The 19,773-nt window shown below is 40.3% G+C and overlaps 1 protein-coding gene across 2 annotated transcripts in view; it reads left to right on the plus strand.

The window, feature by feature from the left end:
• Nucleotides 1-593: 593 nt before the first annotated feature.
• The window catches only part of JMY (junction mediating and regulatory protein, p53 cofactor), a 68,712-nt gene continuing 49,532 nt past the window's right edge, over nucleotides 594-19,773 (plus strand). For both annotated transcript variants that reach the window (XM_070412240.1, XM_070412241.1), the window contains exon 1: nucleotides 594-2,191. In XM_070412240.1, coding sequence (XP_070268341.1) covers nucleotides 1,157-2,191 — 1,035 coding nt within the window. In that variant the 5' untranslated portion in view covers nucleotides 594-1,156. The remainder of the gene's footprint in view (nucleotides 2,192-19,773) is intronic.

The following is a 19,773-nucleotide window of genomic DNA, read 5'->3' on the forward strand; positions in this document are numbered from 1 at the left end:
GATTTACATGATTTTTATTTATTTATTTTTTTTGCATGTGCATTCTGGGAATTCCTAATTGAACACAACTTCAAAAGTGCTCAAACCAATGATCTCAAAATGAGGCTCAAAGAACTGCACAATGATGAAACCTGAAGCAATAAAACACCGATGAAATTGTGTCTCGAGAGTGTGAGGGTACATCCAACAGTTTGGGGGAACCCCAAAAGTTCATCACAAGGTTCGCGTAATGTTACGGAGTACAGAATACAGGACTTCTCCACCCCGACTCCCCCCAGGGGGATGGAGGCAGACTTACATTTGAGGGCCCCCTTTGAACGGCTGGAGTTCGAAAAGTCTCCGTTCCTCAGCCTTTGCTCCTTTCCTCCCGGGGTTCGGAGGCCACCTGGCCCGCGGGGCACACCTGTCACTCTAACCCCCTCAGACCCCGCAACCTGCGGGAGGCGGTGGCGGAGCTGAGGGAGGAAAGAGTCGGAGCGCGGTGCTCGCGGGAGGGGCGGGGAGACGCCGAGGGGCGGCGCCGGCGCGCGCGGGCGGGGTGTGCGCGCCGCCGCCGCCGCGTCACCAGCGTGCGGCACGTGCCGGTGTTTACGTCCCTCGTGGAGCCGCCGACGTCAGCAGCCGAATGCTAACATTGTGGCGATACCGAAGCTCAGAGTTGAGGAGACGCGTCCATCCGTCAGACAGCTCCGCGCGGTCGGGAAGAGGAGGAGGCGGGGAGATCGGCCCGGGCGAGCGGAGGAGACGCACACACCGCCGGCCCCCACCGCCCGCCGGCCTTGCCGGCCCCGCGGGACCCGCGTCTTACCTCCTGGGCGCCGCAGACGCAGCACCGCGGCCTCGCGCGGTGGGCGGGCGGGCGCGGGGCGCTGCCACAGCGCGGGGCTTGTAAACAGATCCGGCTGCACGTGACCATGTGAACTACCTGCTCCAGGGACGCGCATTGTCTGTCTCTCCCGCGAGCCGGTCCACAAAGGAGCGCGGCGGGTCCGAGTGCGGAGAGGACGGGCGGCCAAGCGAGGAGAGCCGGCTGGGACGCTAAGATGGCTGAAGGCGCCCGGCGAGGGTGAGCGGGGGGCGCGGCGCAGCCAGCCGGTGAGTCCTCGGGCGGGCAGGACCAGCGTCGCCTCCCCCGCGGCCTGGCGCCGGAGCCACCATGTCGTTCGCGCTGGAGGAGACGCTCGAATCGGACTGGGTGGCAGTGCGGCCCCATGTGTTCGACGAGCGCGAGAAGCACAAGTTCGTCTTTATTGTGGCCTGGAACGAGATCGAGGGCAAGTTTGCCATAACCTGCCACAACCGGACGGCCCAGAGGCAGAGGAGCGGCTCCCGGGAGCCGGCGGGGACGCGAGGGGGCGCCGAGTCCTGTGCTGCCGCGTCCGACGGGACTCGCGGGCCGGGCAGCCCCGCGGGCAAGGGGCGGCCGGAGGCCACTGCCTCTGCGACTCCGGGGAGGAGCCCGGGGCCCCGGAGGAGCCCGGCCTGGGCGGAGAGCGGCTCTCCGCGGAGTACGCGCAACCTTCGGGGGGATTCGCTGCTGCGGAGTTCAGCCGCCAAAGGGGCGGAAAGCCCTCTCCGGAGCCCCGTGCGGGCCAAGCCCACCCCGGCCCGGAAGGGATCGGAAGGCAGAGATGTGGCGGGGGCCGCCGCTGCGGCAGTCCCACCTGCGCCCAAGGAGGTCCCCGTGTCCTCGGTGCGGGTAGTGAGCGCCTGCGGGGCCATCTCCGAGGAGATCGAGGTGCTGGAAATGGTGAGGGAGGACGAAGCGGCCCCGGCGTCCCTGGCGATCTCCGACCCGGAGCAACCGGCCACCGAACTAGAGTCCGCGGCCGAGGAGTGCAGCTGGGCCGGGCTCTTCTCCTTCCAGGACCTGCGCGCGGTGCACCAGCAGCTGTGCTCCGTGAACTCGCAGCTGGAGCCGTGCCTGCCGGTCTTCCCCGAGGAGCCCTCGGGTATGTGGACCGTGCTGTTTGGGGGCGCCCCAGAGATGACGGAGCAGGAGATCGACACTCTGTGTTACCAGCTCCAGGTCTACCTGGGCCACGGCCTGGACACCTGCGGTTGGAAGATCCTCTCCCAGGTTCTGTTCACTGAGACCGACGACCCCGAGGAGTATTACGAAAGCCTCAGCGAGCTGCGGCAGAAGGGCTACGAAGAAGTGCTCCAGCGGGCCAGGAAGCGCATCCAGGAGGTAAGTTGGGGCTTCAGTCATAGCTTTTCCTTACTCGTTACCAAAGGCTGGAGCCTCGGTCTAGACTCTCTAGACTGTGCACATTTGGGACACTTGTTTTTCTAGACAAGGTTACAGGAAGACGACGGGTTATTGTGACTTGCCTCCCCCTTCATTCCTTTCAGTGGTAGGAAAACTGGCTTTCCTTAACTGGCCCTCTGCAGAACCTTTGGTAAGTCTTTAGGTATCCTCCCCCATTTATCAGATAGGTTCTGTATTGTAAGTGCTCTGTTTATGTACTGCCACTAAGATTAAAGCCACTTTGGAAAAAAGGCGCCCCTTAAATGTAAGCTAAGTGAGAATTTATTTCTCTTTGCTCTCTAAGTCTCTTTCTAGCAATAACTACTCAGGCATTAACCCTGGTGTCATTTCTTGGTGTCATGCTCATTTACTCAAAATTGTTTTATGGAGTAAAGTTGGTTTGCTTTTACCTCCGTATGTAGTTTGGCAACTTAGGCAAATTGTAAATTCATTGTCCTCCAAGTAAGTGGCCTGTGCAAAGGAAAAAGCACTAAGTGACATTTGGTTGCAAATGTTTTCGTAAAGGTTTTAGACACACTTCAGGAATATTTCAAGTCTTTACAGATCGTGTTTCACTCCTGTTTTAGGGAGAAAAAATGCCCTGGGCAGGAATGTTTAGTATACTTTTGTACTTAGGGATCAAAAAGTAGTGCGGTATAGTGCAATGTTGGGAAAAGATTGGAATGGATATACGTAGGGAGTTCTACAATCCGTAAATATAATTTGAGTTTATGCTTACAGCTTCTGAAAGAACTTCACGGAAAAAGTATTTTCACATATACTCAGTTTCCTCTAATGGACACTAAAAGATACTTTCTCAGAGCAATTTATTATTTTTAGTATCAGTACCAGTTGAGGTTGGACTTGGGTAGGTAAATAGTGTTTATATTCCTGACATTGTGTTGTCATCTGTTAACCTTGTCTATATTTATATAATACTTGAATACTGCTATTGAGGCCAGGAAGTTGGAGCCTTCTGGTTTTTAGAATATGGTCTTTCTTTGCTAGATTTGAGGATTTAGGAAATAACTCTTCCTCACCCCACAGTGTTCTCATACAACTTCCTGAATCCAGGTTTTCACTCCTTCCCATTAGTGTAGTTTATGCTAAACATCACCCACCTGTAATATGATCCTAGCGTTCCAGGGTTTTTATTTCCTTTGGTATCATCTCCTTTCTGGAGTCTGTTCTACCTAGGATTGTTTTTTGTAAGGGACAGAAATCTTAAATGGCCACATACATTCTCTTTAGAGTATTTCTAATATTGACCTGTATTTCATTGAAATTTTAAGAACAAAGTTAGTGCTTCTTTCTCTCACTTGATTTATACATATGTATTATACTTTGTATTTTTTAATCCCTAAGTCTTATAGGCATGTCTGATTTTATTTATTAATACTCAGAAAAAGTTATTTTGTCCTTTTTTAATTCAAATTGGGTAAAAAATGAAGGCTGCCAAAAGTATTGTTAGTTGCAGTTTTCTAGAACCCTTTCATGGGGGAGGGTGTTTACATTTTTAAAAATGTATTTTTTACTAATAAAGTTATGTTGACCATAGTATTTTATTCTGTTTAATAAAGAAATTTTTAAACTTTTAAAGAAGATGCCAAAACCGGTTTGGCTCAGTGGATAGAGCGTCGGCTTGCGGACTGAAAGGTCCCAAGTTCGATTCCGGTCAAGGGCATGTACCTGGGTTGCGAGCACATCCCCTGTGGGAGATGTGCGGGAGGCGGCTGATCGATGTTTCTCTCCCATCGATGTTTCTAACTATCTATCTCTCTCCCTTCCTCTCTGTAAAAAATCAATAAAATATATTTAAAAAAAAAAAAAAGAAGATTTTGTGTGTTGGGAAACACCTCAAAATAAATAAAATTTAGTATAAATTCATTGAACGTTAAATACATAAACTTTTGGTGCTTCATTTAGTTGATTTGAATAGTATTTTTAAAACAGCTGTCAAGGAAATAAACAGGTTCAGTTTTAATGCCCTCCTGATTTCTACCGGAAGGTTCTGTTGAAATTATGAGACTCAATGGAGGAAAAGTGTGGTGTGATTAATTAGTGATGTCTGCCATGGGCATGATAATGGGGGTGTATAACATACCAGCCATGTTTTTTGTTCCCCAGCTGCTTAAATCTTTACTGTCTTAATATTTTGCAGTAAATTTTTTTGGTAGGTAAAATCTTTATAGAATGTGTCATTTTTGAGTTATTAATTCTATTGAGTTTAGTAATTACAGCTAATTCAGTGTTTTTGTATTTCCAGTTTTCAAGTTGACTTGTGAAGTTGGCTAGTTTTTTAAGCTAGGTGTATTTGCTAAATCAGACACATTCTTAGGTATAAGTTACTTTAAAAATGTAGTTGTTTGGTTGTGTTATTTCTTTAATTTCTGTGACTCTATTTTCTGGTTTCTTTTTCTACAGAATTGCTTTTCCTATCCATGTAAAGGCTTCATCTTTTTTTTTTTTTTTTTTTTTTTAATCCTTACCTGAGGATATTTGTCCATTGATTTTTAGAGAGAGGGAAAGACAGAGAAGCATCAATGTGAGAGTAACACATCAATTGGTTGCCTTCTGCACAGCCCCGGGCCAGGTAGGAGTCTGCAACGGAGACTAGAACCGAACCCAGGACCCTCTGGTCCACAGGCCGATGCTCTATGAACTGTGCCAGATCTACTAGGGCTAATGGTTTCATCTTAAAAACTACACCTGTTTTTGTTCAAAATGGTCAGTAAATTGTTGAAAGGAGTGTGTGTGTGTGTTTTTTAATAGAACAGACTGTGCAAATAGATTATAAACTTTTCAAGGTCACTGGCCTTGACAATATCTTGGAATTCTCTTCTTTGCCACCCCCTAGTTCAGGGCCACACATCTTGTGAGCATTCTTAATATTAGTAGACAAAGGACACCAGAGTTTGTTTTTAGTATTGCAAGAATTTAAAGGGTTTGGAAGAACTGTCCTGTTAATGTCAAGTTGTGGGTAAATAAGTTCTTATAAAATGACAAATGTAAATTACTCAAGGGACCATGCTATTGAAAAGCTAGGAGAAAGATCTCTTAAAAATGTAAATGATTTCCTAACTAAGGGGTCTTTATCTGAGGTTGGTGAGTTCCCTATAAATTGAGGGGAACTATATTTGGACTTCGAGGGCATGTAACATTTTATATGCATAGGCATGTTTGCATTTTTGGAGAAAGGCTTTTATCAAACTCCTAAATGTGTTTTTCAAAAAGAGCTTTAAAACCACAAATGTAAATTATGTGCTTTGTAAATTAGCACCCATGGCTGGTATGCTTTGTAAACAATATTGGAGTTTAATTTTTGGAATACACTTAAGATTGAGTTATAAGAAGTATTCCTTTATCCTTGGCTTTTGAAATATTGAAGAATTAAACCTTAAGTTTTCTGCTAAAAGTTTTTGTTAATGATTCACAAGTTTGGTCATCTGACTGGAAATAAGTTTGGGAAGAGCTATAATTTATACAGAACTTATAACTTATTTTTAGATTACATATGAATTGTATACCACTTAGGACCTCAATCTTGAATATAAATAAAGTGTCAAATTTATTATAGGGTAGGTTTGTCTTGGACTTTTACAGGAGTTTACTGTAAATAATGCTGTTTATACAACAGGCACTCAATCCCTAAGTGAATTAAGTGCCACTAAGGTATCTTGGAATGGTTTCAGCAATAGCCCAGGTCATTGGTCAGAGCTGAAGATTGTATTATAGTGTGTGTGCAATGGGTGGCCCATACTATGGCTTACCTTTGATGACTTAGGTTTTGTGATAATGGTTTCTGTATAAGGACAATTATTCTTGAAATTATTATTTGTGGTCTTTTAGATAACAAACCTTAATAACTATGATGGTTGGCTTGATTAAGATCTATAAATCAGTGTTCACTTAGGAATTTATTATGTTTGTAAAACTGTCCTCAATTCTAACTTCTTTCTAGTTAAAACCACTGTTTGAAAGCAGCATATGTTTTCATAAGTAGCCATCCACATAAAGCACACAGTAACCAGAGCCTACCCAGGGTTTTGAGTCAGAACGACCTGGATTCGAATATAGACTTACCACCTCTGTACCTGCTTAGTTATTTAAACTCTTAAAACAGGGAAGTGGGGACAATACTTAAAGGATATTTTAAGATCTAATTAAGACAGTATGAAAAAGTGCCCAACAAAGTGTCTGGTATTTATAAAGGAGACTTCCAAGAAGTGTTAATGGTCTCTTTCATGTAATAAGGATTCTCTAGAGTTTTCAACTCAGTATTTCTCTCAGGTAATGTAACTGATTTATTGACTACTTAGGCATTCGGCACTTCACACTCTCCTTACATCCTCCCCACTATCTTTTGAGCTAAGCGGTGTTTTGTTTTTACCTATTTTGCTGAAGCAGAAGTTGAAACTTAAAGATGTTACACAGATTTGGTCAAGGTTAAACAACTAAGGAGTGACCAAATTCAGATTCAAACATAGATTTATCTTAGTCCAACTGTGTGCCTTTCCTGCCATTCCTAGTTTTCCTAAAGACATTTGTATGTTAAAATGACCTAGCCTGTTTCGCTTAGCGGATAGAGCGTTTGTCCGAGGACTGAAGGGTTGAGGGTTTGATTGAGATCAAGGGCACATACCTGAATTGCAGGTCGCTCCCCCTACCCAACCAATAGATGTGTCTCTCTCACATGATGTTTTCCTTGTGTCTCTCTCCCTTCCTTTCTCTCTGCTTTAAGAAATCAATGGAAAAATTTCTCTGGGTGAGGATTAACAACAACAAAAAGTGACTCAGCCAAAAACAAATCCTAACTTCTGAGGTTATTTAACAGAAGGAGCAAGGAGCTCTAACAAGACTGTTTGCTTATTACCTCTCCTCCCAATTATGACTTTACTAAGTTTTCTGGAAAACTAAGGTTAGCTATAAAACTTTGGAGACTTGCTAAAACCCCAACTATATACATTATAGAAGTGACAGGAGCCCTAGGATGTTGGACTTTATTGGGTCAGTGAGCTATGATCCATGATTAGGTAGGTATAAGTAGTAGAAGCACTCTGGGGAAAGACGGTGTATTGCAATGAAGAGAGCTGTTCTGTCTGTATATTCCCATGAAAATAGTGCAAACTGCTATCCTACTGTTAAACACAGTTAAGGAATAATAAAGCTAAGTAAATTTTGTGGGATTCTTGAGAGTTATGATGAAAGACCTGAAAGCTGGAAGCTGTTAAAATAATGACTTAGATACTAATCATTTTCTTCAATCCTGTGCTCAAATAAATTTTTGGTCATTTTTCATATCACTGAAAAAAGAGATAAGTATAGAAAAAAAAGATGAATATATGCCTCTAGTTTAGCACTTTTGTAAAGCAGAAACATGGAGACTGGTGACAGGATGGCTGTTTTCCTGATAACTAATTTATGTGGTGGTTTCTCTGCTTGCCATTTAACATCACATGATGCCCAGCCCCCCAAATATTTCACAAATATGAAATCGGGCATGTTTCCTCCTTGCTAAAACAAGGTCAAGTTGGACAGACACTTTAGTAATTTGAGTATAAGGGGGGGGGGGGGGGGGGCAGGGCGGGCGGAGTGTGTGTGCGCGCGTGTGTGTGTGCGCGCGCCTGTGTGTGTGTTGAAGGGAGAAGGTGAACAAGAGGTTTAGTTTGTCAAACATAAAGGCAGAATGTTTGAATTAGCAATCTTCACTCCCCAAATGTTCATGTAACTTTAATCAGTCTCTCACTGTTCTCCATTGCTGCTTTATTTGATCTTTCATTGACTGTAGAATATTATTGGAAGTGGGACTTCAAAGCACAAGGTGGCCTTCCCTATTTGGTTAAATGTATGTCTGCTTTGTTTTGTTTTTAATGGAAAGTTTCCTATGGCTTCTTTTACTCTTTTTTAAAAGGCCAGAATCTGCTCCCTCTGAATCTGACCTAGTCCCTCAGTTGTTGATAGGCAAAAAACTAAGTTGCAAGGGTAAGAGGCATAGGCAGTAAAGACTGAATAATAATTCTTGGTGCTTTTTGGAGGAGTGTGTGTGGTAGAGGTGAAGTTCATTTGGCTTTTCAAGTCTCTTGTAGGGGACTGCAAATACCAAGTAGCCTTAACACAGTATGTAAGTTATTAAAAACAGGGAAGGATTCATTCAGCAAAAAGCTAGAAAATTTTGTGAGTTTTCTTAAATGTAGGGAATTTCCTTTTTATGCTTTTATCTTTGAATTTAAGATTTTATATGGTCATTTAGCATATAATAGACTATTTTCACATTGTTCAGGGTTTTGTAGAATAGGCTATGAAATAAAAAGAAGCCTGATGGTCTAGACATTTTTTATAGAGGAGAATTGTCTTAAGAATAAATGTATGAAGTTCCTTTAATAACTTGTGATTTTATTTGTAACTTTAAGGTTTGAGGGTGATGACTTGGGGGAGCTTAGTTTATTCAACAAATAGTGCCTTCAAGTAAGTAGTCACTGGGAGAAGACAGCGATAAACAAGAATGGTCATTTTCTTTGTGAAAATAAAATTGGTTACCAGGTCATCCTGATGGTAGGAATTAGTTGAGAAGCATTTTACTACACTGTCATTAATTTGTGCTTAGTGGAAAGAAAATTTATTAGACATGGCTCAGGAAAATCTGTGTTTTTGTCCTAATTCTGATACTTGTTGCTTGGCCTTAGGTTGTCACTTTCCATCCTCTAACTTTAGTTTCCTGTTTGTAAAGTGATGTTACAGTGTCCTTTTAAAGGAATGTAGGGTAGTTTATAAGCACAGTGTTGCAAGGGTTGGGACGTAGGCCACTTGTTTTATGTGCTAGTGTCCAGGTTTAGGTCTCCCTGCAATAATGTGATTATCCAATGTTGCTAGGGTTTTTAGGCTTTAAAAAGCCCTAATTAATTTTTGGATGCAGAGGGCATTAGAAGAGGCCAGGAGTAGTGTTTCTTCCTGTTTTTTGTGTTCGTTTTCTTGTCCTCACTTTGTTCCTTAGCTGAGCTTGAAGGTGTGTTGTTTTTTGTACTTTTCCCTATACTAGTAGTTTCAGTATTCAAACTGCTTTTCCCATAAGTTTTTGATAGCTTGTTGAAGTTGTACTAACAAAATGAATGTTTGATTCCTAAAATTATTTCTCTAAGCCTTTCTTCCTCTTCACCTTCCTTATCTAGGTGAATCTTTGTCTTCTATGGACAATAACAAGGCCTAACTGGAGTGACCTATGTGTAGAGAAGTATATGAGGTTCTAGTTTTCAGTAATCACAATAACCTTTATTGAATGCTTCCTGTGGGTCAAGTATTATGGGGATGTCTTTAAATATATTATCTCTGTTAGTCTATAGATAGAAGTTAATAGGTAGGTTTCAAGAGTTTGTTTCCTGGTCCTCTACTTAGTAGCTTTGTTAATTTGGTCCTACCTAATTCTCTTCAGTACCTTAGCTTCCTCATCTGTAAACTGAGGAGAATAATACTGCTGCCTCATAGAGTGATTTAAAATAGGTTTTATGTAAAACACTTAGACTAGTAAATACTTGGTAATTGTTAACTTTTTTAAAAAATTTAAATTACTTACTGTTTAATGTATTACATAAGTCTCCTTTTCCCCCCATTGACCTCTCCCTGGCTGCCCCCAACCCCCAGCACATGCCCTCACACTCCCCCCCTCCATTGTCTGTGTCCATTGGTTATGCTCATATGCATACATACAAGTCCTTTGATTGATCTCTTACCCCCTCACCTCCTGCCTTCCCTCTTAGGTTGGACAGTCTATTAGATGCTTCTATGACTCTGGTTCTACTTTTGTTCATCAGTTTATGTTGTTCATTATATTCCACAAATGAGTGAGATCATGTGATATTTATCTTTCTCTGACTGGCTTAATTCGCTTAGCTTATGCTCTCTAGTTCCATCCATGCTACTGCAAATGGTAAGAATTCCTTTTTTACAGCAGCATAGTGTTCCATTGTGTAGATGTACCACAGTTTTCTAATCCACCCATCTGCTGATGGGCACTTAGGCTGTTTCCAAATCTTAGCTATTGTAAAATGTGCTGCTATGAACATAGGGGTGCATATATCCTTTCTGATTGGTATTTCTGTTTTCTTGGGATATATTTCTAGAAATGGGATCACTGGGTCAAATGGGAGTTCCATTTTTAATTTTTTGAGGAATCTCCATACCGTCTTGCACAGTGGCTTCACCAGTCTGCATTCCCACCAGCTGTGCACAAGGATTCCTTTTTCTCCGCATCCTCTCCAGCACTTGTCATTTGTTGATTTGTTGATGATAGCCAGTCTGACAGGTGTGAGAGGGTACCTCATTGTTTTGATTTGCATCTCTCGGATGATTAGTGACTTTGAGCATGTTTTCACATGTCTCTTAGCCTTCTGTATGTCCTCTTTCAAAAGGTGTCTATTTAGGTCCTTTGCCCATTTTTTGATTGAATTCTTTATCTTCCTTTTGTTAAGTTGTATGAGTTCCCTATAAATTTTGGAGATTAAACCCTTATCGGAGATAACATTGGTAAATATGTTCCACGCAGTGGGCTTTCTTGTTGTTCTGTTGATGGTTTCTTTTATTGTGCAGAAGCTTTTTATTTTGTTGTAGTCCCATTTGTTTATTTTCTTCTTAGTTTCCATTGCCCTAGGAGCTTTACTGGTAAAGATATTGCTACGACAAATGTCTGCTATTTTGCTGCCCATAGTTTCTTCTAAGATTTTTATGGTTTCCTGCCTTACATTTAAGTGCTTTATTCATTTTGAGTTTATTTTTGTGTATGGTGTAAGTTGGTCTAGTTTCATTTTTTTGCATGTATCCGTCCAATTTTCCCAACACCATTTATTGAAGAGACTCTCTTGACTCCATTGTATGTTCTTGCCTCCTTTGTCAAATATTAATTGAGCATAATGGCTTGGGTCAATTTCTGGGTTCTCTGTTCTGTTCCATCTTGTGCCAGTACCAGGCAGTTTTGAGAACAGTGGCTTTGTAATATAGCTTAATATCTGGTATTGTGATCCCTCCAACTTTGTTCCTTTTTCTCAAGATTGCTGCAGCTATTCAGGGTCTTTTTTCTTTTTTTCCAGATTAATTTTTGGAGAGTTTGTTCTAGATCTTTGAAGTGTGCCGTTGGTATTTTAATGGGGGTTGCATTGAATCTATAGATTGCTTTGGGTAGTATGGACATGGTAAATGTTAACTCTTATTTATATTAATCTTCATATCAACCTAAGAGGTAGGGATTTTGCAGTAGAAGAAATAGGTTCAAAGAAATTGAAAAATTTGCCCAATATAACATATCTAATATACAGAACCTGATTCAAATCTAAGCATGACAGATTCCCACCTGCTTTCTTAACCACTGGGCTATCTTCATCCCTGTAGAAAGGGAGTGAGGCTGATAAACAACTTAACCATTGTCAAATTAAAGTACATGGTTAATGTCTCATCACTGGACAAAAACATTAATAGTGACTGGCTGATGATTGTTTTTTATAAACTTTGATTATGTACATATATTATAATCAACAATGTTGTCTGTGAGTAGAGAAACGTGAAATCCCAAAGATTACTCCCACACACGTACACACAGTAGAACCTAGGGCATTTGGTATATTCTAAGCTACAATCTAAAAAATACCTCCTTCCTCTCACTGTTTATTCCCATTTTAAGTAATTAGTTCATAACATCAAATAGTTAATATTATCCCCCCTTCCCCTAATAACATCTATCTATATAAAAGCCCAATATGCAAATTGTCCCCTCGGGAGTTCAACCGGGAGACTGGGAGTTCTATCTATTGCTCACTATGACGTGTGCTGACCACCAGCGGGTGGTGTGGAATGAAGGAAGGCCCTGGCTGGCAGTCGGCAGCTGGGAAGGAAGGCCCCAACCAGCAGCTGGAAGTCCCCGATCGGCCCTGATCACTGGCCAGGTCTAGGGGCTATTCCCATGCATGAATTTTGTGCACCGGGACTCTAGTTACTAAATAATTGGCTTAATTTTTTTGGCTAGGTGGGAGAGGAAGGCAGTTAAGGATGTTAACTTTTCTTGTTTTTATTTGAAAATCCTGCCTCTCTTTTATTTTATATTAGGTCATGTGAATTTTGGTGTTGGGTTTGCTAAATGAAAATGAAAAGGTTATCACAGGTAGAATTAAAGAAATGAAGGATTAAGAGAGAAAGGGAGCCAGGATTATTATTGTAGTAATATTTAAACTTAAAAAATTTGTGGCAATGAGTAACATTCATTATTTTAGTAAAAGGAAATTATATGCAAACTCACAGTGAGGCCTGTTGATATGTTTGTAAATAGTGTGTTATAAAGTCTCTGGCTCACTGGAGCGCCTTGGAGTTGGTTCTTGAACAGGTTTTACTCTATACATTGAGCCTATGAGACCTAAAACTTGAAATAAGACTATTTCATTTATTCTTTTTAATTGAACTTGCCTTTCTTTAAAGTGCTGACATTTCTGACCCATATTTTATTTTATTTTTCTGACCAGTATTTTAATACTTGCTCTTGCAAAATGTTGTATTCTAATATTTTTCATTGTACTTGTACAGATTTACCTCTATTTTGGGTAGTCATTTTTGTGGGTTGTGTGGTTAAGAAGTCCAGCCACCACTTAAAATATTGCCTTTATGGGGGGGGGGGGGGACCACAAATGTGTCTTTATAGTACATGTTTAATAGTCAACTTTTTCCTCCATCTTTATTTAGTATGTTTTTCAAAGAATTCAGAATTTTATTTCTTATTTAGAAAATATAGGTATTTTCATATGCTGATTTTTTTTATTTGAAAATTGCTGTTCATGTTTGGTTGGGAAGGAGTGGAAAATTAATCTGGTTTTGGACAATTGGGTATACTTTTGGTGTTTTCTTTATTATAAATAATGTAATTAATTTTATTCAATAGATAAAGTATTGGATTTTGTAAGTGTTCTTATTACAGCATTTTGGGGTACGAGGTCTAGATGGTTAATGTAGATTTTGCTTCACCTTTGAATTGTATATAATATAGGTAATCGGGCTAACTGAACCAGTCTCATAATGTTCACTTTCTGAAATGTGAAGCCATTGGTATGAAATATGTGCCAAGTTTGCTCCAGTCTTTACAAGGACAGCACTGTAATTACAATTTTTTTTTCTGGAAATAATCCTAAACCTTTTTTCTAGCTTAATGACTTGAAAAGTATAGCAGGGCTGGATATATTCACCATAAAGGTGACCGTTCGATTCCCTCGATTCCTGGTCAGGGCACATGCCTAGGTCAAGTACCTTTAGGGTCAAGTAGCAATCTTGGAAAATACAATAAAATAATTGGTAGAAGGAGGATTATAGCACATTGTTGTGCCACAGGTCATGGTTTTTACTTTTGAAGATACAGTTTTTGAATTTTTATAAGTTGTTGAAGTTTTATAAGTTGTTGATTTTTATTCCCTGACCAGGAATTGAGGGAATCAAACTGTCACCTCCTAGTTCATAGGTTGACACTAAACCACTTAGCCACAGTGGCTGGGCCAGAGCATGTTCTCCATCTGCCATCCCTGACTTGGTCTGTGGCTCTATCTGGTGCAGCCGCTTTTAATCTAAGTCTTTGCTATTTCTCTGGAAATGCTTCGCTCCCATTAATTCTCAGAATTGTTCAGTTCTTCCAAATCCAGTGTTTGTTGGTTCTGATTGATTATGACACATGATCAATTTGGGACAGTTTTTTCAATGTAGGCAAAGCAACACTGTGTTTTATGTACACGTTGATTTGTGTATGCATACCAATTCAGAAATGTTAAATATAAATTTTAGAACTTAAGAACTGTGGAATCGCACTCAGCATTAATTACTGCTTTCCCATGTCACTCCTGAAGCCATTTTAGCTTAATCTCTCACTATTTCATCCCTAGACTAGTTTTAGCTTTCTTGCAATATAAACTTTCTATACTTTGCTCCCAAATACACACACACACACACACACACACCAATGAACTCTTTCATTCCTGAAGACAGAGTCCAAATTCCTAATATTCAGGATCATTTGAGTTAGCCTGCCAGTATTACTCTTTCTCTTCTCTACATGAACCTTTCATTATTCTAACCAAGCTCTTTTCACCATTGTTCACTGATTTCATCATATACCATGCTCCATTGTACAGGACCCTCCTTCCCCCATGCCTTGCTTTTTTTGCTTGTCTATGTTCTACCTTTCTTACCTGGGCCAGGTCAGATTGTCATCCTGTAGAAAGCCGTTTCTGATCACTGTCAGAAAACAGAGGAATTTCTACCAGAAATTCAGAGATCAGAGAGGTGTTATGTTACATTCGGCTCATATCATCCTTAAGTGCTGCCCTGTGTTTTTCTGTTTATGGGAACCCCTTCTGCTCTTTAAAATACATTGTAAATCTCTAAGAGACAAAGATGGATTTTATTTTCCTATGTCTCAAATCCTCCAGTGCTTCTTTTTTTTTAAAATATATTTTTATTGATTTCAGAGAGGAAGGGTCAGGGAGAGAGAGGGAAACATCTATGATGAGAGAGAATCATTGATCGGCTGCCTCCTGCACGCCCCACATGGGATCGAGCCCGCAACCTGGGCATGTGCCCTTGACTGGAATCGAACCTGGGACCCTTCAGTCCTCAGGTCGATGCTCTATCCCAGTGATGGCGAACCTATGACATGCGTGTCAGAGGTGACACGCGAACTCATTTTTTTGGTTGATTTTTCTTTGTTAAATGGCATTTAAATATATAAAATAAATATCAAAAATATAAGTCTTTGTTTTACTACGGTTGCAAATATCAAAAAATTTCTATATGTGACACGGCACCGGAGTTAAGTTAGGGTTTTTCAAAATGCTGACACGCCGAGCTCAAAAGGTTCGCCATCACTGCTCTATCCACTGAGCCAAACCAGCTAGGGCCTCCAGGGCTTCTTTACACAGTAGGTGCTCAGTAGATGTTCTTTGATCTGCTTTTTAAAGTTGGTTTGCATGCAGCTAACATTTTAACTAAAAGCATGTATTTTCCCAGGAGTAAAATGAAGTCTAATTTACCACTTATATATGAAGTAAAGGATCTGAAAATCAATATTTAAAGTATCAGAATGAGTCCTTATTGTCAGTGGCCCTTATACTTTCTAAAATTGGATTTTAGAATTAACAGTTATTAACAAATAATCAATGATTAACATGGAAATAAAATAAAAATGATTGAACAGTTTTACAAAACAATAACAGAGTTGAGCAGTGTACTTTGTGAATGTGAAAAATGTATGTGGCATTGGTCTTTACTAGTCAGTTGAGGAAACAGACCTGGTAGGTCTAAGGTAAACCTAATGTAGATCCCATGCCCACCGGTCCAGTTTCATTGCTTTTCCTTTGCTAGTCCTGAGTTACCCGTTTTCATAATGATTTTCATATCTTGATAATAATGTAATGGTTAAGATACTATTTTTGGATTATGTTGTTTCTTTAACATCTTCCTAATTAAGAAAAAAATGAGGCATTCAGTCTTGGGTTTGACACATTAGAGATGGGAAGAAATCTATGAAACTGCACAAAAGAGTTTAGCTTCTAAATTTTCTATCTAGGACTTCAAAAATTACTCCAAGAATTTCAAGGATAGTAGCAGTCCTATAATCATGATGTCAGAAGAATTACCCTTGAACTAACTCTGGTTGGCAAGGTACTGGATGGGGACTCCATGATTAAACACAGTAGGTGTCTTCCTGTCCTATATTTGTAATAGGTTACTCGGTTAGAAACCAAGTTGAATGGCACTGGGGAAAGTGGTAAGTGGCACAGGGTGGTTTTGCGATTTTTTTCTGTTGCAGTGATTATAATAGGTTCATGAAAAAAAAATGTTTTTAACTGTTGTCACTGACTCCTTTAAGAACCTGTTAAAAGTTGTGGGTCCTTGCCCTAGAGAAATTTTGCAACAGGCAGAGCTTTGTTTCTGTTTCAAGAATCAATAATTAAGACCTTGTAGGTAGGTTAAGAGCCTAGACTTATCAGGATTAAATCAGGGAGGCGGGGAAAAACGGTACCCAGAGAATAAAATAACTTCTTAAAATTGCATGAGAGATATGTCAGCTTTTGAGCAGGAATAATTCCACCTTTACATCCTTAGGCCCCTGTTCCTTCTTTCCTCTGTATTTCTATTGTTCATCTTTATATTATGTTGGTTGTACTTGAGCCCTTATGAAATCATCCTTTGCAGGCATGTTGTATTCTCATTCAAATCCATCTACATTCTGACTCAGTTAATGTCCATCAGTGTGTCTTCTCAAATTTAGCCAATCTGCATTTTCTATATTTAAATTCAGGCTTTTCCTATACACTCCAAACATCCTTAATCCCACATAATCCAACTCTCTTTCTACTCTTTGTTTGTTTGTTTGTTAACCCTCACCTGAGGATATTTTTCCCATTGATTTTAAGAGAGAGTGGAAAGGAGGGTAGAGACAAAGAAAAACAATGATGTGTTTTAAACATTAATGGTTCTACTATTCCTAAAACTTCATAGAAAATCATCTTGAATGTTTTCCATTTTCAAGTGGAATAAAAGACAGACACATTGACTGGTTGCCTCCCACACGCGCCCCTACCAGGGCTGGGGATCGGGTCTGCAACCACAGTATGTGCCTTGACCAGAATTGAACCCTGGACACTTCAGTCCATGGGCTGCTCTAACCACTGAGAAAAACCGGCTAGGGCTTCTTTCTACTTTTTTCTTTAATGTGCATTATCTATAGCACCTTGCACATTTTGTAGTTTATATGACCTGAAATGTCAGCAGCTCAAGTTTATTTCCTGGATTTCGTCAGTTAGGGTTAGCAAAATAGAAAATTAAATTGTTATTATAACAGATTAGTGCAGTGGTTCTCAACCTTCTGGCCCTTTAAATACAGTTCCTCATGTTGTGACCCCCAACCATAAAATTATCTTCGTTCCTACTTCATAACTGTAATGTTGCTACTGTTATGAATCGTAATGTAAATATCTGATATGCAGGATGGTCTTAGGCGACCCCTGTGAAAGGGTCGTTCGACCCCCAAAGGGGTCGCGACCCCCAAGTTGAGAACCACTGGATTAGTGGTTATGTTCTTTTAGCAGTTGAATTCTTTTATCACGGATTATAGGAAATGGTTTAGAGCAGCCGTGGGCAAACTACGGCCCTCGAAATGAATAAAACTAAAAAAAAAAAAAGACCGTACCCTTTTATGTGTAATGATGTTTACTTTGAATTTATATTAGTTCACACAAACATTCCATCCATGCTTTTGTTCCGGCCCTCCGGTCCAGTTTAAGAACCCATTGTGGCCCATGAGTCAAAAAGTTTGCCCACCCCTGGTTTAGAGTCTAAAAGTCTAAAAAAGCCTGGTGCTTATTAGTAAACTCTATCTTTTGAAGTTTTAAAATTCATTTCCTTTACTTAAACATCATTTGCAGATATTTAGATTAAAATAGATTGCCAATGAAGCTATAATTGGTTTTAAGGTAAGCTAATGTTGGAAAAACATGAAACTTTATAGCAAAGAAGATAAATTAATAAATTAGCAGTGTTAGGTGAGATGCCTTGGGCTTCTCTGCAAGAGTATTAAGTTTAGTTACTGCATAATAGCTTTGTAAAGTACTGTACTGTTCTGTTAGAGAATAGAAGGCATGTGGGAAATAATATATATAAATGTGTTAATATTTAAATAGAATAATTGATTTTCTTTTTTCATTGCACATAGTTGTGTAGAGTGGAATTATGACTTAATAAACATACAATGACTTGATTTTGTTTTGGCAGAAAATAGTATCTAAATTGTTTGTTGTGTTAACATTTACTTTAGTGTCTCTGTAAGAAGAGCTCAAAGAAACCTTGTGTCTGAGGATTGTCTTACTGTTGAATCATGGCATTTGATCACTTGTAAATGACTCTGGGGAACTTTACAATTGAGAAATGTTGCTACTATTTTGGTCCCCGCCCCCCCCCCCCCCCCCATTCTTTTAATTTCTGCTATTCCTAAAACTTCATAGAAAATAATCTTGAATGTTTTCCATTTTCAAGTGGAATAAAAGATAAAGGGCTTCTGTGAATGTACATTTTCTTGTAAGGAGAGAACTATTGCCTTTAAAACTATTAAAAGATAGTTTATAATTCATTGTAAGGACTATAATTGTGGGTTTTTTTTTTAATACAGTTTTCTTGTTCTATCCTTCCTTAATCTGGTTATTATGTTTCTGATAGCTGTAGTCTTGAGGTGGTAAAGCTGTGTTGGAAGTGAGTACCTGTGCCACCAGTTAGAATTAATTTCTGGGACTTGAGAAAAGTGCTGTAATTATAAATTGATCATTCATACAGCTGCTGTTCCTTTTATAATATTTCTTTTCAATTGTAGCTTAACAGCTGATTCAACACAAGATTTATCTTCTTATAAATAATAGATGGGTGGGCACAGAAAGAGAAGTATGTAGTATTTTCTTATGCCTTATCTTTTGGAAAAGTTGCATTTGTAAGCCCAAATACCTTTGTGTGTGGGTAAGTGGAGATGGGATAGAATATAAAACCTTTCTTAAGATGTACAGTTGGCCAACAGGCACATGAAAAGATGTCCTACATCACTAATTATTAGGGAAATGCAAATCAAAACCACTAGTTATTACCCCATACCTGTTAGAATGGCTATTATAAAAATTATTAGAAATAACAAGTGGAGAGGATGAGGCGAAAAGGGAACCCTCTAACTCCATTGGTGGGATTGTAAATTGGTGCAGCCACTGTGAAAAACAGTATGGAGGTTCCTCAAAATATTAAGCATACAACTACTGTATTATTTAGCAATTCCTCTTCTGGGTATTTAACTGAAGAATATGAAAGCACTAATTTGAAAAGATATATGTAACCCTTTGTTCATTGCAGCCTTATTTATAACTAGAGGCCCGGTGCACGAAAATCTGTGCACTGGAGTGGGAGGGGGGGTCCCTCAGCCCAGCCTGCACCCTCTCACAGTCCAGGAGTCCTCAGGGGATGTTCTACTAATGGCTGCAGTCTGGCCTCCCTCTACGGGAAGCAACCGGGCGGGCCCCCAATCACCCCTCTGATGCCGCTGGTCACTGCCGCCCCCCCCCCCCCCCCCCCAATCGCCGTTCCCTCCCTCTGCCCGCTGCTGGCACACACCTTGGCTGGCCGGGCGCTGCCTGCTTGCCAGCCCCACCCCCTGCTGACTGGTCATTCTGTTGTTTGGTCGATTTGCATATTATGCTTTTATTATATAGGAGAATAGCTAAGATATGGAAACAACCTAAGTGTCCATCAATAGAATGGATAAAGAATAGACAAAATACTTAAAGATGTGGTATATACAGTTATGTACAACTGGGTTTGAGCTGCACGGGTCCACTTATAGAAGGATTTTTTCCAATAAATATACTGTTGGCCCTCCTCATCCCTGGGTTTCAAATTTGTGGATTCACCCAGCCACAGATAGAAAACAGTATTTTCCATCTAAGTTTGGGAATCTGCATATACAGAGGGTCTACTTTAGT

The sequence above is a fragment of the Myotis yumanensis genome, unplaced genomic scaffold (assembly GCF_028538775.1).
Source record: "Myotis yumanensis isolate MYYU_CA2020_CCGP unplaced genomic scaffold, mMyoYum1.0.hap1 SCAF_4, whole genome shotgun sequence".
Classification (NCBI taxonomy): Eukaryota; Metazoa; Chordata; class Mammalia; order Chiroptera; family Vespertilionidae; genus Myotis; species Myotis yumanensis.